This window comes from Miniopterus schreibersii, assembly GCF_964146895.1.
Source record: "Miniopterus schreibersii genome assembly, chromosome: 13".
Classification (NCBI taxonomy): Eukaryota; Metazoa; Chordata; class Mammalia; order Chiroptera; family Miniopteridae; genus Miniopterus; species Miniopterus schreibersii.
Window position 1 is genome coordinate 35,380,762 of NC_138113.1, and position 21,868 is coordinate 35,402,629.

General features: G+C 43.0%; 1 protein-coding gene across 3 annotated transcripts in view; it reads left to right on the forward strand.

The window, feature by feature from the left end:
• SLC1A4 (solute carrier family 1 member 4) overlaps positions 1-21,416 on the forward strand; it is a 28,095-nt gene extending 6,679 nt beyond the window's left edge. Inside the window, exons 2-8 of one of the 3 annotated variants that reach the window (XM_081156409.1) lie at positions 5,129-5,171; positions 7,295-7,357; positions 9,221-9,387; positions 14,095-14,328; positions 15,541-15,735; positions 16,034-16,168; positions 18,505-21,416. In XM_081156409.1, the coding sequence (XP_081012535.1) occupies positions 5,129-5,171; positions 7,295-7,357; positions 9,221-9,387; positions 14,095-14,328; positions 15,541-15,735; positions 16,034-16,168; positions 18,505-18,742 (1,075 nt within the window). In that variant the 3' untranslated portion in view covers positions 18,743-21,416. The remainder of the gene's footprint in view (positions 1-5,128; positions 5,172-7,294; positions 7,358-9,220; positions 9,388-14,094; positions 14,329-15,540; positions 15,736-16,033; positions 16,169-18,504) is intronic. The other 2 variants (XM_081156410.1, XM_081156411.1) reach the window with 2 other exon arrangements.
• The last annotated feature ends 452 nt before the right edge of the window (positions 21,417-21,868 follow it).

The window sequence follows — 21,868 nt, forward strand, 5'->3', positions numbered from 1 at the left end:
TGCTGATATTTTTCATTTTGTCTAAGGTATTACATCTTTTATAAAGTCCTGGTTAGAGCCCATACATTTGATTTCCTGTACTATTAATGCCTGAGAAACTTTGGTTTAATGTATGTGAAGATCTCAGTAGTTAGAAGCACCGGAACAGCCGGTGAAACTGAGTGCTGCATGGCAGTCAGCATTTGGGCCTTCTGATCTCTAGACTGGATCTCAGCACTCCAGGTCTGCACTGTCTGATATGATAGACACTAGCCCGAGTGGCTATTTAAATTTAAACATGTCATTTAAGTTTTCCATGTAAACAAAATTTAAAATTCAGATCCTTGCCCTGGACAGTGTGGCTCAGTTGGTTGAGTGTCGTCCCATGTACCGAAAGGTTGCCAGTTTGATTCTTGGTCAGGGCACCAAAAAGAAAAAAAAAGATAAAATTCAAAAATATGCCTATAGCACTAGCCATATTTCAAGTACTCAGTAGCCACATGACTACCATTTTAGACAGCACAAATATAGAAAGTTCTGTTAGACAGTCTTGGTCTAAGTGGAGCATGAATGGTAGATGTATCAGCTTACTGTCTCTGAGCCTGGTGTCACCGTGTACCAAATGAGGGGGTTGAACTTGGTCACCACTAAAATTCCTTCTAGTTCAAATGTTCCTTATTTTAAAAGCCCACAAAGTTACTGTGTGAATGTGAGGAATTGGTGGGAAATGCCTGAAGACAGAGCTCTGGGGAGCAAAACTTCTTGCATCATGAGCAGCTGATCCTGGCTACAGGAAAGCTCAGGAATAAGAAAATCCAGAGCTCACAGCAGCATATGTATTTAAAAGGAGAGAGGGGTAAGAAGAGTGCAGAGAGCCCAGCTTGTGTGGCTCAGCAGTTGAGCATCGACCTATGATCCAGGAGATCTCAGTTAGATTCCCGGTCAGGGCACATGCCTGGTTTCGGAATGGATCCCTAGCAGGGGACATGCAGGAGGCAGCCGATCAATGACTCTCATCATTGAAGTTTCTATATCTCTCCCTTCCTCTCTCTGAAATCAATAAAGATATATTGTTAAATAAATAAATAAATAAATAAATAAATAAATAAATAAATAAAGCATGCAGAGAGAACGGAGTTGTAGGACTGACACTACCCGACTATAAGACTTATGGTAAAGCTACTGTAATCAAGACAGTGTAGTGTTGGTGAAAGAATGGGCAAATAGATCAATGGAACAGAATAGAGAGCCAGAAATAGACTCATAAATATAGTCAACTGATCTTTGACAAAGGAGTAAAGGCGATACAATGGCACAAAGATAACCTTTTAAATAAATGGTGCCAGAACAGCTAGACATCCACATGCAAAAAAATGAATCTGGACACAGACCCAGCACCCTTTATAAAAATCAACTCAAAATGGGTCCCAGACCTAAATGTAAAATGCAAAAGTATAAAACTCCTAGAAGATAGCAAAGGAGAAAACCTAGTTGGCTTTGAGCATGGCTATGACTTTTTAAATACAATACCAAAGACACAATCTGTTAGATGTTTTGCTTTACTCCCACAGCCTCGGCTCCTTGCCCCTCGGTATGGGCAGGAGGGGATTGCTCCTATTCCTGGTCTATGGCAACCAGAGAGACTAAGGAAAAGGAATGTGATTTTGTGGGCACATGAGCTTCGGCTCACTGCCCCCAGGCAATCCCTTCCCAATATCTGAGAGCTAAGCTATAAAACCTAAAGAAAGTTCAGTCATCTCATTGAATGCAATTTTTTTTTTGGTTGTAAAATCCCCTTTGCAGTTAGTACTGTATTTTTATTTTATTTTTTTACTTTTAAAGTATTTTGACATGATTTACATACAATGAAATGCACCCATTTTAGGTGTACAGTTCAGTGAGTTTTTTGACAAACAGAGAACTCATTTGACTATCACCACAATCCAGACACTGAACATTTCTGTCCCCCATAACCCTTCTCAGCAATCCTCACTTTCCACCCTGGCCCCAGAAAGTTTTGGTTAGAAAGTTTTGTTTTCTATCACTGTAGGTTAGTTTTGCTTTTCATAGAGTATCATATTAATGGAATCATTCAGCATGTATTTTTCTTTGGCTGCTTTTGCTCAGCACAATGTTGTTGAGATTATCCAGGTTGCATATATTAGTAGTTTTGATTGCCAGGTAGGATTCAATTGTGCAGATTTATCATAACCTGTGCATTCATCTGTTGATGGACATTTGAGTTTGGGGCTATTGTGAATAAGACTGTTAACTGTACAGACCCTTTTTGCAGACATATAATTTTATTTCTCTTGGGTAAATATCCAGGAATGGAATTGCTGGGTCATATGGTAAGTATATGTTTAACTTTATAAGAAACTGCCAGAACACATCATTTTCTTCTTAAGAAATTGATTTTTTTTTTGGCAGGAGTTATTTTGCTTCTAGTATTGTCTGTACCTCTCTGTTTCCATTGGATTTTGTAGACTAGATACTGTAGACTGTCTGAAAACAGGTTGGTGTGTCAATGGCTGTTTGGTCTAGAGGTTCTGGGTTAGGGTCAGGGTCCATTCTGGGTAAAACAGTATTAGGTTGTTGCTCACACTAAAGAGACCAGGCAGGCCAGTTAGCGGGGTTTAAACAAATAGCATGTGCTCTTTGGAACAAAATAGCATGCAGAGTGTGTTTCAAGGCTGTGGGAAAGGCTGTGCTTGTACCAACTGAGGAAACTGCTAATCCCTGAAGGATGCAAAGTACTTCCAGGGGAAACTGTTCCTCATAGGGACTGATGGAGGGCTTCTAACCCAGCTCATTCCTTAACTTCCCTGCCCTTTTAGGGAGAGAACCCAGTGGCCAGCTCAGTCCTGGAACTATTGAGACTTGTCATGTGGTGCCTGTAGAATAGGAAAACCTTGGCTCAGGACCTATTTCTGCTTCTAACTAATATAGCAAATGGAAATAAGATACCAAACCTACCCCACAAGTTTGAAATATGTAAGAAAGGTGCTTTGTAATGGAAATAATAGGCAAACATAAGTTGCTATTTATATACACTAAGGGATAGTCAATACACATTGCTAGTTTTTTTCTACCTTTTTTGTTTTAAGTAAATATGTTTGTGATAGGACTCAAATTTCTGATCACCATTTTGTAACAATTAATTCAACTGAAGATCACATTTTGTCTGCTTAAATGTGGTCATGTACTAGCCGATATTCTCTAAATATGTTAAAAGCAATGCTGGTTTCACAGACGACTAGGTTTGGAAAATGCTGTGTTGAGTCACTACATGCTGCCTGTCTTATGGAAGCACCCTGCGTGTAATGAAGTTATTTTGTATCTCATTAACCCTGTTGGCTAGTATATGAGTTATCTAATGCACAAATTTAATAAGTTACCAACAATTTAGCAGCTTAAAATCACACCTTAATTATCTCATGGTGTCTGCAGGGTAGGAATCCAGGCATGGCCTAGCTGAGTCTTCTGCATCAGCCTCCTACAGAGCTGCAATCAAGGCATGAACCATAGCTAGGGTCTCCTCCAAAGGCTCGACCGGGGAAGGATTCACTTCTGAGGTCACGTAGTTGTTGGCAGAATTCGGGTCCTTGAAGTTTAGACTGGGAGCCTCTGTTCCTAGTTGGCTGCTGGCCAGAGGCCACCCTCAGTTTCTCTCTCCAGCATGGTGGCTTGTTTCATCAAACATGCAAGCCCAGAAAGCAGTTAAGCGTCTTCTCACAAGATGGAAGCCACAATTTTATGTAACCACATCACAAAGGTGACATCGAATTAACCTTTGCTCTCTTCTTTTAACTAAAAGCAAGTCATAGACCCACCCATGCTCAAGGGGAGGGTATTACTCAAAGGCGTGGCTTCCATGAGGCCATCTTAGGCTCTGCTTGTGGTCAGACCTGCCTCCCTCTGAAACCAAACATACTGCAAACAGTTGCCTGGAGATTCTAGTGTTAGATAAACAATTCAACCACAGAAGTAAGAGTTCGTGCATAAATTTGGCACAAGTTGTAAAGAATGACCCAGAGTCATTTACTCTTCTAGACTATTCTTATTTTCTCATATATCAAGGCCAGAATCCTGCACAGAGCCTGACCCAAAGGAGCCCCTCAGTAAAAACTGTTTGTATGAATAGACTTTGGTTTCAAAACACAGCTGAACTCCATCAGCTCTATTGCTCTGTTTTTGTAACAAATATTTTATATTCTTCACCTTGAAATGAAATTCATAAATAGAATTTACCTGTATGCATAATTCAAAACACTAATATGACTTAACTGTAATATAAAAGTCAAAAGAGTAACTTATAATAAAAATAATGTGTTTTAACATGTAAATGCTCTAAAACAAAGTGGTTAGGTGCTTGCTTCCTAATTTGGATTCACCATTAGTGACACAACTATAAATACAGACTGATACTTGATACCATGTGTACAATTAAGGACTTACCATTTGCCATGGACGATGTGATTTTTCCAGAAATATGAACAATTCTTGGAAACACTCTGAACAAAAGAATAATTATCCCACATTTTACACAGTAGTTGCATTCCTAGAAAATTCAGTGTATGTTCAGATTATGCAAACTGCCTTGTTTGGGGGTTAGGTTAGGCTCAGATAATTATAAGGTTTCATCTGCAGGTGTGTCATGCAAAATACTGGAAAGCACGAGACCATTTATTGTATAGGACTTCACCGCACTGAGCAGAATGAATGGCTAGGACGTGGCATTTTCCCCTACGCACACTCCCCCAATTCCAGGAATGCCCCCCAATTATTGCCACAACAAAACACTCCCGTGGATTTCACTAATGGGCAGCACCACTTCCCACTGAAAACCACTACAATAGGGCTTAACCTTGTGGAAAGGAAAGTGGTGCAGTTAGTCTGGCTTGGTTGAACCTAAATATCAAGGAGTCCCACGAGGGAGACAGATAAAAACTGGTGAGCTCAAGTATCTGTTGTGGCCCAGCAGCTGAGGCATAGGTGGATGTTTGAACAAGCAGAAGACCACAGTAATTGCTGGAGGTGGAGGGAGGAGGAATACTGTAGGTGAGGCTGTCAGGAATGGGCATCTTAAAGCGGATACTTTGAATGCTGAATTTTAAGAATACTGATGAAATGCTTCCTTTTCCAACAGAAACCTGTTTCCTTCAAACCTTGTGGTTGCAACTTTTCGAACGGTAAGGCTTGATGCTTTGCTAAAAATATGAACCTTTGATGGGGATGGGGGTATATAAATTACTGCTATAGAATTAGGTAAGGTGGAACAGAGAGAAAGAGTGTTGTTAACAAAACTTGGTAACATTGGTCTAAGTTTTATAGAAGGGCCCCTGGACTAAAACAAAAAAACTCAACATTCTTCTAAAATATTCCACTGGTTCCAACATCTTTTCACATCACTTGAGAAATACCCTCAGATCACATTTTGGGGTTCTCTTAACTATTTTAGAATTAAGTACAATTTTATCTTTTTTCTTATAAAAGTAATATATACTCATTGCAAAAAAAAATTTTAAACAGTACAAAAAAGTAGAAGAAAATGAAATAAAAATCACTCATATTCACCACCTAGAGCTACCCATGAACATTTTGGTATACATCCTTCTGTTTTTTCTATGCATGCCCACATGTTTTAAAAATAATCATACTAGCCTCGGTCAGCGTGGCTCAATGGTTGAGCATCGACCTATGACCCAGGAGATTGTGGTTCGAGTCCCGGTCAGGGCACATGCCCAGGTTGCAGGCTCCATCCCCACTCGGGGGCATGCAGGAGGCAGCCAATCAATGACTCTCTCATCATTGATGTTTCTATCTCTTTCCCTCCCTCTCCCTTCCTCTCTCTGAAATCAGTAAAGATATATTTTTTAAAATGATCATACCACACATTATAAACTTTTAAATTTTATTTTTAAGATTTTAGAAAAATTATTGATTTTAGTGAGAGAGAGAGACAGAGACAGACAGGTAGACAGAACATTGATTCGTTGCTCCACTTATTTATGCATTCATTGTTTGATTCTTGTATGTGCCCTGACTAGTATAGAACCTGCAACTCTGGTGTATTGGGATGATGCTCTAACCAAATGAGCTACCTGACCAGGGCTCTAAACTCTTTCTTAAAGCAGTATATTGTGAAGATTTTCTCCTGTCAGTAAATATCCTTCTGCACAATGTTATTGGCTATATTCTACTGTATAAATGTACCATAATTTTACTCCATTGGTTTCTTATTGATGTAGATTCAGGTTGTTTCTAGGTTTTTTCCTAATTTTAGCAATACTGTAAGCAACATCCCAGTGGCCATGCTTTACACAGAGAAGAAATATAAATGTCTAGATTAGATGGACTAACCTGATTGCCCTTTCTAAGTAAAGACTTTTCTGTTTCTGCTTACAGCCTCTCTCTTTAAAAAAGTAAATAAATCTGCATGTAAGCACAGCTGTGGCTTCTATATATAACATGATGTGAGAGAAAAAGAAAAAGTATATGGCGTTTCAGTGCCTGTCACATGTGGGGTGGGTTTTGTTTTTCCTCCCACCCTTGATCCCAGGAACACTGAGCACCTCTGCCTGTCTGAAAGCTTGATGAATCAGAGAGACCAGAGCTGCTCAAAGGCTGGCACAGAGCAGGCCTGTACCTCCTAATGCGCTGCTCCGGACAGTTCAGAAGCCAGGTGTCCTTAGAACAGGTCAGGAAGGGTGTTTCATAACAGATTCCACTTGACAGTGCGCGCTGCCACAGGGAGGTGCCTGTTGTGCAGAAATGGGTGAAGTCCACTGTAGGCCGAAGCTGGAGAGGTGTTTCACTTCTGAGAAGTGGGTCTCCCTGAACACTCACCCAGGAAGCTCCGCCTTGCCTAAAGTCCTTCGCTTTGGAGAATGGAGGCTCAGGCCCATTAGAAACAGATTCCGAAAAGCGGTCGTCATCAAATAAGTTCTGAGACAAAGTGGAGCCTAAATAAATGAATAAAAATAAATTGACACGTTGAAAAGTGAACTTGGGCGTTACGGACTGTGAACTATCGGCTGTTTGAAATACCAGACTATAAGCATGAAATTGGGCAGACCTGCCAACCGTTGTCTGTGTCCTCGGGTCCCTAAATAACCCAGAGACCTGTTGGAGTATGTGCTGCCTTGGTCTTAAGGTACTTTTGTTCAGTTCTCAGTGTCCCTTGTCAGGCCAGCCAGTTGAGCGATGCCCCCAACACTCGAAGTGGGTAATGACAGAATAGCAAGAGGCCTGGCTCTTCTGTCCCATCCTTCCCTGTGAACTGACAGTGGATTTTTCCTTCTCTCACTCACAGCATGCGACTGACTACAGCCAGGTGGCCCGCAACACGAGCTCCGGGAACATAACCCTCGAAAAGGTAAACCTCTTTGCAAGATCACTCATGACAAATACTCATAAAGCAGAATTCTCTTAACTGCAGGGGCCAACGCCATGCATCTGTTTCTCTGCAGGGCTGAAAACTTTGGGGTTTCCGTGGACTGTTCAAAGCACATGGGCTGAGTTTGCTTCTTTGGTTATTTACCAACATGGCCAAAGGCCAGTGTCTGTAGCTTTGGAATCTTTAGCAAATCTATTTCATCGAATTGGAACTGATGTCTCCTTTCTCCAATAATATATTTTTTTTCTTTTCTATGCATTGTTTATTTTGAATTTGATTGTTTTACGTTGTTATAAATCACACCATTTATATAATTTTGTTATAGTACATTTTTTTACTTAATGTTATAGGAAAGCTTTTCTCACACTATTAGCTCATTTTATAAACATTATTTATTTATAATAGTTACATTTTATTATATACAGTGAATGCACTACATTTTTTTTATTGTTCAAAATATTACAGATGTCCCTTTTTCTCCCCATTCTTCAATAATATTTTATGACACCCTTCTGCTACCCTGAAATATATTTAATATGTGATTTTACCTACCCCTACACATAGAACTTGTCCTAGGGGCTTAACTTACTCTAGCTATTATTCATTCACACATATTTTTTGGGTACCTATTGTTTGCCAGACACTGGGCTAGGTCATGATAGAGCAGGAAGGGACAAGGGACTTCAAGGATTATTCAGTCCAGTCACAAAACTGTCATGGGAAAATGGGGGTGCTTTACCCCTTTCCCACCCCCACACGTATACCTCCCCAGGGCTGAGGGGCTCCGAGTGCCACCAACCTTTCTTAGATGGAAGGAAAAGTTCCACTTTAAAAAAAAGTTGAGTCCGGCCGGGTGTGGCTCAGCGGTTGAGCGTCGACCTAGGATCCAGGCAATTGGGGTTCGATTCCCGGTCAGGGCACATGCCCGGGTTGCGGGCTCGATCCCTGGTTGGGGGCGTGCAGGAGGCAGCTGATCAGTGACTCTCATCATTAATGTTTCTCTCTCTCCCTCTCTCCCTCTCCTTTCCTCTCTCTGAAGTCAATAAAGATATATATTTTTTTAAATAAAAAAATAAAATTAAGTCGAAAGCTACTGATTTAGTCCAATTCATTCATCTTGCAGATGAAGAACCTGATGTTCAAAGAAGTTATTTAATATCAGAGCTGGGACTAGAACTCTGCTAAAAATGCTCTTTGTGTTTTTACCATGCTGACATATGTTTCCTGTTCAGAATTTCATGAGTTTTGATGGAATAAAATGCCTATCCAATCTATGTTTGCAGTAGTGAGATTCAGCATTACTGGAAAGAATAAAGAATACATTTTACCTACACATTTAAAATCAGGGATTTAGGAACAAATATCCTGAAATATCCATGTCAGTCCTGAAAAATCTTTTGGGAAATTTGTTAGCTAGGAGGCCACCCTAACAGCCTAACAACAAAGAATTGTTGTGATTAAGAGGTGAAGTTACAATCATTGACTCTTGGTCTGAGGGAACTTTTCAGCAACTAGCTCTTCTTTTAAAAGCAACCCTTTGAAGTGATTGGCCAGCCTGTACCTGAATATATCCAGTAACAGAGAGCTCACTGCTTTCTGCTTCAAACTATGCCAGTTTTGAACAGCTTTTAAAGTTAACAACTAGGTGAAAATTTTGACTTTCTGTATCCTTTGACTCCATCTCCCCTTGACCTTCCTGCCCCTTGATTTAAGAAAGAAAATATGAACCTTTTCTCATTCTGGGCATAGTGTTTCAGTCTGGTGGAGACATGAAGCAAATGCATCTTTAGTTCACAATCATACGTTGTAAACTTGTACCCTGTGTCTACTCTGATCCTGCAGATCCCCATTGGCACTGAGATCGAAGGGATGAACATTTTAGGATTGGTCCTTTTTGCCCTGGTGTTAGGAGTGGCCCTAAAGAAACTAGGCTCCGAAGGAGAAGAGCTCATTCGTTTCTTCAATGCCTTCAACGAGGCGACGATGGTACTGGTGTCGTGGATTATGTGGTGAGTATTGCCCCCTGCCCCTGCCTACTCATCCATCCAGAAAAGAACCCGATTCTGCTGTTCTAGGTCACCGCTGGGGCACACCTGGCCCAGGGCTCTGTATGTGGTTGATGCACCACGGTGGGTCCTGGAACAGGTTGTGATGGAGATGGAGGCAGTTTCTCCTCCTCTCCAGGACCTCAGAGAATCAGTCATGCACCATAGTTGCCAGTTACTTCCTCAGCACCCACAGTGACCCCTTATGGTTCTATCATCAGTGATCTATTTCTGGCTCCCCACCATCATCCCATATTATATGATACCCATATCATCTTGTGGAGAATTGAATTCCGTAAGTTTGCTATCTGCTGTGTAATATAAGGCCTATTTATCTTAAAACGATAGACTTCAAGCTTCAAAGGGGCCCCTTAATATCATATTTTACAACATGGAGGACAGATTCGTCTGCACCCTGTGCATTTATAAACTTGGAATGGTGATGTTTTGTTTTGTTTTTTTACCTAAATGTTCCTGTATGTAGTATCAATGAAAGTGTAATTATTTAATAAAAAGTTATTAAATTTATTTTTGGCTAAAAGGTAAAAATTTGACCCGATCCCTCAAAAATCATACTAATTCTAGTGCCGTCCTCATCAGCTTCACCCTGCTGTTTTACTCAAGCCAGGCTTCTGTGGGTTTTAGCTTTTACCCATTTGTTGTTAAGAAACTAGTTTATCTTTTCATGCACAAAGCGTTTTTCTAATTTTCAACCTTTAAATATCCCAGAACTTCTCTCTCTCTCGATGGCACCAGGGTGGGGCCTCAACTGATTTTAGGGGAGAAGCCTAGAATTTGGTAGGAGCGTTTGGAATTGAGTGGGAGGCCAAGTACAAAGCCCCCACTGGTGTTTGTTTTGCTCAACCAAATTTTCTTGCTCAATCGACATTCCAGAGTCTGACTCGTCATTGCAAACATGACACTTCATTTGTATGACTATTGTTCTCAGGGGAGAAATAGTTCCAGAAAGGAAAAAGTGTTTTCATCACAGGTCAGGCTCTTTTCCTAGCTAATGTTTTTAGTCTAAAATCCTCCCAAAGTTTGGATGGAAAGAAGCTGCAAGAAAGTAATGTTCCTGTGTTAAGACATTTGTTTTCAATATGGAAACCAATTATTTATAGTCATTCCTTCAATTCAATTTACTAGTTACATAAGCAGGTATTTGGTAAGGCAGCCCCTGCTGAGTGTCTGACTACAGTGGGTGATCTGCTGCCCAGAAAGTGCATTTCACACAGACTGGGGTTTAAAATGCCTTCTAGTCAAAGGATCTCAACCAGTGTGGGAGGGATCTTCAGCAGGAGCTCGTTCCTTCACTAATTACCTACTCCAATATCAAATTACCTGCCCCACCTTCACTATTCACAGAATTAACTCCTCAGTGGATTAAATACAGGGTCAGCAAACTTTGCAGGCCATATGGTCTCGCAACTACCCAACTCTACAGAGCAACTGTAGACAATTTGTAATTGAATGAGTGTGGCTATGTTCCAATAAAACTCAAGAGTGCCAACCCATGCATTAAACTATCCAGGGAGGCAGGAGAAAAAGAAGAGTCCTCCTAAAGTATTATAAGAAAATATATGGGTAGCTCGGCCAGGCATGGCTCAGCAGTTGAGCATTGACCTAGGATCCAGGAGATTGCAGTTCGATTCCTTGTCAGGGCACATGCCTGGGTTATAGGCTCAGTCCCCAGTTGGGCATGTAGGAGGCAGCCGATCAATGACTCTCTCATCATTGATGTTTCTATCTCTCTCTCCCCCTTTCCCTTCCTCTCTCTGAAATCAATAAAAATATATTTTAAAAAAGAAATTATATGGGTAGGGAAAGTCTTCCTAAACAAAATGCAAAACATGAAAGACATAGAAAATGGCTAAATTTGACTACATCAAAATATAAAATATTTGCATGCAAAAGATACCTTGAACATAGTTAAAAGACAAGACACTTGAAAAAAAATTGATATGTATCTGCATATTGTTTGTATGTGTATATACACATATACACAATCTCAAAGCGTTAGTATCCAAAGGACAAGTACTAGTTCACAAACTGTTTTTCTATCTGTGATGAGATTTATAGGGAAACTGAGAATAAGAATTCTCAATTCAGAAACTTTTATAGCAATTTTATATTGCTGCAACACCCAAGCATGTTTTCATTTTTCTAACATTTTATTTTTATTGTCTTGTATAAGAATCTTGGTCCATGACCGACTGGATAGAAATTAACCAGTCTTTCACCAAAGATAGTTTGGGAAACACTAATATAGAGTTCTGATTACTGAAAAAGGTCAAAGACTGAATGAACTGTTAGAAAATGAAAAAAGTATGTGAGCAGGCAATTTATAGAAGAGGAAACCTGAATGACCAGTAAACATTAGAAATCAGGGACATGAACAGTTAGGTTTTATCCGGCATTGGGAAAGGTGAAGATAGAGTTTCTCAACCACAACACTACTGACATTTTGGGATGGATCATTCTTTGTTGGGAAGAGGGCTGTCTTGGTCCCTGTAGAATATTTAGCAGCATCCCTGACCTCCAAATCACTAGATGCCAGTAGCACGCGCTCCCCAAAATTGTGACAATCAAAACTGTCTCCAGACATTGCCACATATCCCCTGAGGCAAAATCATGCCAGGGTGGGAACCACTGGTGTAGGGAAGGATTATTCTTCTGGAGGCTAAGTGGAACGTGAATTGGAACAGCCACTTTGGAGAACCATTTGTTGGTATCTGCTAAAATTTAAAATATGCACCCCTCATAACTCATTACTTCCACTTTTCGGTGTCTCTACCTAGAGCACACAGGCCTGTAGGGCACGAAGAGGCCTGTCTGCAGTGTTGTTTTTAATGATGAAAATCTGGAATCATTTTAAATGTCCATCAGCAAGGCAACAGCAAAATACTCTACAGTGTTCAGGTTCTGGGGATAATATTTTAAATAATGAGGTAAAGGTAGAAACAGCCAAGTGTCCATTGACTAATGGAGAAACAAAATGCGGTGTATCCATACTATGGAATCTTACTCAGATATAAGGAGGAATGACCTTGGCACATGCTACCACGGGGATGAACCTTAAAGACTTGCTGAATGAAATATGCCAGACACAAAAGGACACGTATTGTATGATCTCATTTATAAGAGGTACCTACAATAGTCAAATTCATAGAGACAGAAAGTGGGACAGTGGTTACAGGACAGAGTGAGGAGGGGATCCGGGATTATTGTTTACTGAGTACAAAGTTTCAGTTTGGGCTGATGAAAAAGCCCTGGAGGTGGAGAGTGGTGATATTGCACAACAAAATGAGTGTGCTTAATGCCACGAAGCTGTACACTTAAAATGATCAAAATGGTAAATGTTACGCTATACCTATTTTACCACGATAAAAAGAAACATACTGATGTAGATGTCTATGTATTAGTATGAAAAGGTCTCAAAAGACAAAATGTGGCATTAAAACTAGACATACAGATTTAAATACATGGAAGTAGGAGTGGCTGGTTATCTGAGGAGGGGTCTGGCTGAGGATGGTGCCTACAGAGGATTTTGGCCTAATCTATAATGTTTTAATTTTTTGAAAGAATATATTCATGTGTTACAATGGAATTTAAAATTAATAATACTGCTTAAAATATCTCTGGAAAGAAAGCTCAAGAAACCAGTGATACTGGCTTTCTCCAGTGCTTGGGGGACAGAGGTGGAAGGGAGACTTGACACTACTCGCCCTGTGTACCCTTTGAAATTTGAATTATATGACGTTATTATCTATATAATTAAAATTTACCAAAAAAGTCAATGAGTATAAAATTCTTCCTCAATTTATATTCAATTCAAAACAACTGACTTCTGTTCTTCGTAGCTCCCCTAAATTACTCCCTTCCTTCCTTCTCATCCTGCAATTTAAAAAACCTTCACGCTCCAGGGGTGTTCCCAGAGGGTCATTGTTAATGCCTTTTTCCCACGGAATCATGTTTTCCAAATCAAAAAAGATTTTTAAACCTCACAAAAGTCCCAGCTTTGTCTCAGTTCTATGTGGTTCGAAGTTTTCAGAACAAGTCTGGGCAGAGCTGAAAGTCAAACTACATTCCCAGGGGCTTTGATCTTGAACAGTTCCGTGTCCTTTCACTTGGGAGCCCATGTGGTTGGTGGCACCCATCTGTTAAGAACATGAAAATCCGCCCAAGCCGGTTTGGCTCAGTGGTTAGAGCATCGGCCTGCGGACTAGAGGGTCTCGGGTTCAATTCCAGTTAAGGGCATGCACCTTGGTTGCAGGCTTCATCCTCAGCACCTGGGCTGAGTGTGGGAGCAACCAATCAATGCGTCTCTCTCACATTGATGTTTCTCTTTCTCTCCTCTCCCACTCTCTCTGAAAAGCAATGGAAAAAATATCCTCTGCTGAGGATTTCTTTTAAAAAAGGAATATACTATATCCAAGGGGAAAGAAGACTGGGTTGTGGTCCTAATTCCATTACCCATGGTGGTGATGTATCATGTTAACTGTTTCACAGCCTGTAAAATGGGCCCATCCCTTTCTATTCCTCAGGGTCCTCCTTGAGGGAGATGAAGACCGCCTAGTTGAAAGTCCCTGTGTTGTGTCAGGAAAGGTCTGCATCTCCCAGCCCCTTCATCACATCACTTTTTCTGACAAGTACCCTGTGCTCATGCCCTAGGTATGTACCTGTGGGCATCACGTTCCTGGTTGGAAGCAAGATTGTAGAAATGAAGGACATCATCACGCTGGTGACCAGCCTTGGGAAATATATCTTTACATCTATATTAGGCCATCTGATTCATGGAGGAATTGTTCTGCCACTTATTTATTTTGTTTTCACACGAAAAAACCCATTCAGGTTCCTCCTGGGCCTCCTCACACCATTTGCAACAGCATTTGCCACCTGCTCCAGGTGAGTGGGTTTCGGGTACCCTTGATGGCTCTGAGCCATGTTAATATGAAACCAGGTGAGCCCAGTGGTAGATGCACAACTGGCATCTTAACATATTTAATTCTTCGAAAACTCTAAATTGGTCTTATCATTTTTTGTATTATCAGCCTCACAACTCTTATGGAAACGGATTCCTGGGATTGCCAGAATGAGGAATTGCCTCATTTCTTCTCCTTCTTCTGGCTCCTTGGTGGTCAACCTGATCATTGTATAAGTCATAGGAACTGTGGATCCTCACCCTAATTAGTAAGGCCTTTGCCTGAGTAAAAGAAAGCAACCACTAAACTCAAAATGCATTGTATGGAAGTTTCTAGAATACTTGTCCAATTCTCCCTCTGGATGCATGACTTAGAAAATAAGACCAAGGCATCATGGTGAGGGATGCATGCTCAGTTTTCTAGGATTATCTAATTTAGCACAAAAGATGCACTTTGTCATTATGCGAAATCTTTCCCAAAAAATGGGCTTTCCAAATACATTAAAGAAAACTTTCAAAGGATGGCAGCACATTGTTTCATTCTCACATTTAGATTTGGCCTTTCTACCCCATGTTTCCTCCCATCCAGAAGGACTATTCATATGACAAGGGAGTGGTGGTTACAAGGATTGGGGAGGTCAGTTTCTCTGGCGTAAACAGAACAAACCTACTTCTCAGCTGCTCCAGCCACTCTCTGCGAAGCCCACAGAGGCCACTGGAGAGAACAGGTCTTGTTTATCCCGTTATCTGTGAACAGTTACTCTTTCCAAATTCTCAGAGCAATTTCTGCTTCTTGGCCTAAAAGAAAAAAAAAAAAAATCATAGTTTGCCTTGTGCTTTTTTTCGGGGGAGGGAGGAGTTACAGAGAGGAGATGCACAGATGGAGTCAGTAGTTCTTTGTTCTCTTGAGAACATTTTGTACCACAAGGCAGTGTGTGGTTCTAGAGAAATTTGGAACAGGTGTATCCAGGTAAATAACAACAGATAAATGTAGGAAGTCAGATTTTTAATACTTTGGGAGTTGACAAAACCCCACGTTGTGACAAACTTTGAAACAAGTTTGATTTTCCTTTTATTTCATGGAGAGAAAGCCAGAAACTTGGGTGGTGCTCATGGTTCTGTTTGGAGGTCTGAGCTGAGTGAAGTGTTACCCCGGGAAGGACTGTTCTCATGGCTGGTTGTTTTTCCATTCCTAGCTCAGCAACCCTTCCCTCCATGATGAAGTGTATTGAAGAGAACAATGGTGTAGACAAGAGGATCAGCAGGTTCATTCTCCCCATCGGGGCCACTGTGAACATGGACGGAGCAGCCATCTTCCAGTGTGTGGCCGCCGTGTTCATTGCCCAGCTCAACAACGTAGAGCTGAAGGCAGGACAGATTTTCACGATTCTGTAAGTTTGTATTCTTTCCTTCCTCTTTAGGCCTGGGCCAGAACTTGAGATATTTCTTGTGATTTCCTTTGAACAACCTCATAAACCAATCTTGCCAGGACTTGGGTATCTAATTTATGAAATGAGCACAGCATGAATTCATTACTTGCAGAGAGTGGATTGTCTCTCACAGGCTCATCTGGCAGAATCTGGGGTTATGTGATTTTCAGTTTCTGAGCCATGGCTGCCATGTTCTGCATTTCTCTGTGCCCCCTCCATTCTCTGTGTCAATGGCTGACCCTGCTGTGCCATCTCCTAGAGTGACAGCCACGGCGTCCAGTGTTGGAGCAGCAGGCGTGCCGGCTGGAGGGGTCCTCACCATCGCCATTATCCTGGAGGCCATTGGGCTGCCCACTCATGATCTCTCTCTGATCCTGGCTGTGGACTGGATTGTGTAAGTAGCAAGTCCTAAGGGCATCAAACAAAAGAAAGTCTGTACTGAGCTCCTTAGGAGCTTGGCCCTCTGCTGGACCTGAGGCATGTGGAGAAACTTCAGACATGCTCCCTGCCTTGTGAAGGAGCCCACAGTTGAACTGGCAAGACAAAATATAGAGCTAGGAAAAATTAAACAACATGAGTCAGAGGCCCATGAATGACCACGAAATATTACCAAGAACTTGCTTAGCGCGTCCAGGAAAGTGTGGGTTGCAGTCCCATGGGGGCACTAAAATCTGGGGAAGTTGTTTGCTACATACGAGTCATATGGTGCAGTGAGCCTTTGAGAATGATAGTTCTTGGCCTGAAATGCCCAAAGAGTGATTTCTGTTAGGAGAGGGAAAAGGAACCCAGCTGATGGGAGTGCCCTGGCTTAGACTCAGGGAAGGAGATGTTAGGAAGGAGGCGTGATTCAGACTGCAGGGCTCCTGTGAAGACACAGAACAGTTTCTGAGTGCTGATTCATTGAGTTGCGTGATGCGTTTTTCAGGTATGAACAATACCTATTTTACAGGGAAGGTTGGCTGAGGTACTAGTGTTAGACAGTAGAGCATGTAGATAAGAAAATGAGCCCTAAAGCCCAGGGACCTGGGTTTATATCCCAGCTTTGCCGTTTACTAGTTGTGTGGCAGGACTGTTCTGTGCTTTGTCTGCTCACCTGTGAAATGGGAATAATAGAACTTATACCAGAGTTGTGGTGGAGATTGAGTTCGCATATGCACAGCACATAGAAGAGTCCCAGGCATGTGGGAAAGCATTCAGAAAGCATCAGTGAAGAAAGATACTGCTGACCAGGCTAGCCAGAGCTCCGCATGAGAAAACCTAAACACAGGCCGGTGCTGGGCGCCGCTCTGCCCACTGCAGTTGGGAATGTTGGCTTTCATCTTTTTCTCTTAAGCCCTGGAAATCTGAAGAGGCTTCTCCCAATCCTTATGGCTCCTCAGAGTGATAAGGGTGAACTGTGCAGCAGAGACCTGCATTGTCCAGACAGCTCATCACGGGGAACTCAGTCCCTGAGTTGGTGAGTTGGACAGCATCAGAGCCGAGGGTCAGGGGTCAGAGTCCATCTCCGTGCTTGTCTGCATGGGAAAGGCAGGCATCTAAGATGCACTCAGCCAGGAATAGGGAAATAGGGCACCAGATGGGCTGCGCCCTAGAGAGCTGAAGTCACATGAGCCTTCCACCTCCCTGTGGCCTCCGATTCCACAGCAGTGCCCTCAGGCAAGTTCATATTTTTTTCCACCTCTTCAAAAATGGGTGCAGTACTTCCTCTGAGCTCCAGGGAGAGAGGATGGTTACTGGGCTAATCCATGGGAAGACAAGCTTCTGGAAAGGACAGTGCTGTTTTCTGTGAGGGGGTGTTCCAATGGACATGGAATGCATCTGAAGATTGACGTTCGCCCGGCCGGGCGTGGCTCAGCGGTTGAGCATTAACCTAGGATCCAGGCGATCGGGGTTCAATTCCCGGTCAGAGCATATGCCCAGGTTGTGGGCTCGAGGCAGCCGATCAAAGACTCTCTCATCAATGATGTTTCTATCTCTCCCTCTCTTTTCCTCTCTCTGAAATCAATAAAGATATATTAAAAAAAAAAAAAAGATTGATATTCAGCAGAGATGCAGTGTCAAAATGAATAGAAGAAAAGTTGGACACAAAACTGTATCTACACTATCACACGTACCAGCTCTGTGTTTTTATTTTATTTTATTTATTTATTTCTTATATCCTTATTGACTTCAGAGAGAGGAAGGGAGAGAGAGAGATAGAAACATTGTTGATGAGAGAGAGTCATTGATCAGCTGCCTCCTGCACCGCCCCCAACCGGGGATCAAACCCCCAACCCGGGCATGTGCCCTGACCAGGAATTGAACCGCGATCTCCTGGATCCTAGGCTGATGCTCAACCGCTGAGCCACACCCGGCCGAGTGTGATTTTTAGATAATGGTGTCTGTTATACCTGAAATACCTGCACAGAAAGAAAACTGGAAGGAAACGATCAAAATGGTAGTACTGGCTCACTCAGGACTGTGAAGTGTGCGCCAGTGACTTTTGTTTTCTTCTTTATACTTTTTCCCCCCAAGTTTTCTACAGTGAGTACTTTCATAAGAAAAAAACACATTAAAAGAAAGTCAGTTGAGAGTAGAGTGAGGTCTTATGCCCTAGTAGCGTACTGTCCAGGAAACAGCGGGACCCCTCACTATCTTGGCTTCTCTGTGGCCTTAGCCTCCTGTGACGGGGCCACCCTCAGTAGCTCCAGGTGGCACTGGCTGTAACACCTGCCTTTCTTTTCCCACCAGGGACCGTACCACCACTGTGGTGAACGTGGAAGGGGACGCCCTGGGCGCGGGCATTCTCCACCACCTGAATCAGAGGGCGATGAAGAAAGGGGAGCAGGAACTGAGCGAGGTGAAAGTGGAAGCCGTCCCCAACTGCAAGTCAGTGGAGGAGACGTCACCTTTGGTGACGCACCAGAACCCCGCTGGCGGCCCCGCTGCCGGTGCCACAGAACTGGAATCCAAGGAGTCGGTTCTGTGATGGGGCTGGGCTTCCAGCTTGCCTGCCAGCGGTAGTGCCTGACCTGTCAGTCCAGCCACCGGACACCGGGCACTGCCCTCACTGACTTTAGCCTCCGGGCAATGAGTTGGCCCAATCACCGGTTTGAGGGTCACTTCTCAGCACAGGTGTTGGGCTTCCCTGCCAGAGCTGGTTCCTGACGACTAGGACACTCTGACTTCAGCTTGATCCCTGTCTAGATGCAACTGTGTGAGCACCAGCTTCTGTTTGAAACATGCCCTCGAGCTGCCAGGCTCAGGGAAATAACAGGCTTGCAGGGACCTGATGGTCAAAGCTTGGGGAAATGCAGATGTGCCCTTTATTGCACCTAGTCCCTCTGCATTGGGTACTTTCTGGGCAAACCGAGGGGGGCTTGCAATCATCTGTCATATTGCCTTGCGAGCCACAGTGATTGGAAATATTCCCAAATTCTTAGCCTTGGCTGGAATTCGCTGAGCTGGGACTTTGGGTGTTAGAGTCTGTGCTACAACTGGGTGCAGCTAGCTTCTGGTTCAAGGGTTGCTGGGGGGCTGGTGGTGCTGCACATTGTCAAGTTAGGAATACTCCAGATGGTGTTAGCACTGCTGTGTTCTCTGGTCAGTGGCACTGAGTAAACAGTATAAATTCTGAGGTCAAAGAAAGGTGGGGGAATGCAGCCTACAGAGGGAAGGGAAGCAACCAACTAGGATAGGGGACACAAACACACACACGCACGCGCACACACAAATGTCCCCATTCTCCTCCCAGCCTTGGGGTAGTTTTCAGCTTCTATCACCTGGGCCTCACAACACTATCCCCATCCACTCTGATTTGGCAATGGGACAGAGAGATGTCTCTTCTTCTAGGGAGGTGTGATGTGGTCATCACATTCAGGACCCTGATTGGTTGGTTTATCAATCTATTATTTCAGTTCAACTAGACCATCCCTAAAATAATGCATTCTTGCAAAAAAAATAAATAAATAAAGTTAAAATTAAACAATACAAACCTATTCACTAACTGGGGTAGACTACCCCCATTCCCAGGTCCCCAGACCCCCTGGCTTTGGCTGATTTCCATAGACTTGGTTTCCTTTCCTGCCAGTACATCAGAGTTTAAAGTATAAGCCAGATTCCATGTTCCTCCAGATACCTACTGACTTGGTTTGAATCCAGGTGAAGGGCCTTTATAGAGAAGATCAGCATGGCCAGTGACAGGGAAGACCTAAAAGGTGCAAGACTGCTATGGTACTGTGGCTGTTAGTGTGGATCCATGGTGTGACCTGCAGTGAGTGCTGGGCCTCACTTTACCCCATTTGTAAAATGGGGCTGATGTCACCTGCCTCTTACCTACCTCTATGGGATTTGGTGAGGTAAACTGAGTGAATCTGTGAAAACGACCATTTCACTTCTTGGATATCAAGTGCTAACACCCCTACTCATGTTTTTTTCACCTAAGTGATACCTCTTTCCACGGAGACCTCTGTCTCGGGTGAAGATAACTCTTCCAAGCAGGGCTTTGTTCTCTGTGTGCATAGCCCCGTTTATCACGCCGCTCATTCTCTTTGTAGTTCCTTGATGGCATCAAAGGCAGCCTCTTCCCAATGTCCTCCAAGTGTTCCTGAATTAACCACCTCGCCTTTCATTGCATTTCCTGGTACCCAACTTCCCCGTGACTCCCAGACCCAGGCACTGTTTCTGCCACACCTCAACAGACCATCAAAGCTCCCAAACTTTCACCCTCATTCATTCCTTTGTTTTCCCTGTTGCTATGGTTTTGCTGTCACCCAGGCCCTGCATTATGATGTGCGCCCCACTGCAATGAGTATGGGTGGATAGGACAGAGACAGTCAAGCTCCTCCGTTATAAAATCAGAGGGCCTTGCCTGAACAGAAGGGGTGGGGTGGGCAGGAGCCATAGGGCACAGAGCTGACCCAGCTCCCTCCAAATCTTTAAACCACTTGCCTCTCGTGCAAAGTCTGGAGTGACCAAACCAGGAACTGAGCTGAGAGGTATCTGGAAACCTTTACCCACTGGCAAGAGTTTGCTGATACCCTTCTGTTTTCAAAGGGGGAGACAATCACATTGATTCCAAACTACAAATGAACATTCACTGTTTTTCGGGCTATTTCATCTTTCCCTCTTCCACATATATATGGCTATATGTGCATATACATATGTGCGCACATGTGTGTGTGGTTCTTTGAGCTCCAATCCAAGCAAGTTTGAGTTTGGATAGAGGTGAATTAACTGCAGGTTGCATGGCTTTGGCATCCTGATTTTCCTGTTTCTAATGGTGAATTTCACAAAACATGGGAATTGGAGCTGGACAGTAAGACCCAGTGACTGCACATCGTTCATGCTGGACCTGGAAATGCAGTACAGACAGTGCCAGGGCCTGAAGGGGGTTCTTCCCTATGGTGATAATTCACCTTCCCCTGGGAGGGAGAAGGTACTGTTTTTCTCCCTGTTTCTCAGTCCACAAGAGGAACCAGACCAGGAGGGACCCAGCTGGGGAAATCCTACTTTCTCGTCATCTGAAGATGTTTCCCCACCGTTCTCTTGTAACACGTTGTAAATACTGTTCAAGTGCTGTACATCTGTGACTGTTTTGTATGCCTGACATTTGCCTTAAACATAGCAGTCTTCAAAAAATGAATACAGTATTTCTACTAGGATCTACATGTACCTTTATTCCTTGTGTTTTGAAGTGGCACATACTGATGGAGCTCTTACTAGAAAATCGCCTGTGGGTGACTGAATTGATTTTTTCCCCCCCTAGCTTTTAGCCAGCATGACCCCTGAGGCAGGGTAGGCCCCGCTCGGGTGAGCAAAGCTGCTGTGGAGCCATCACTGATTTGGCTTGCGGCTGATGGTAACCAGCTGCTTCTGGGTGCGTCCCATTCAACACTAGCAAAAAGTGAGCAGTCTTGCCACATACCTCCATAAAGTTAAGTTTTTTTAGGACAACTAGGTCAATAGGCCTTAATTGAGTACCTTCGGTAAACCAAGAACTAAGCTCCATAGAATTGCTCAGAAAGTCCCAGCATTAGGGAGTTGCCCGAGCCTCTACCATCCTCACCACCACACCCAGCCCATTCTTTTATATAATCTCCTTTTCAGCGACACC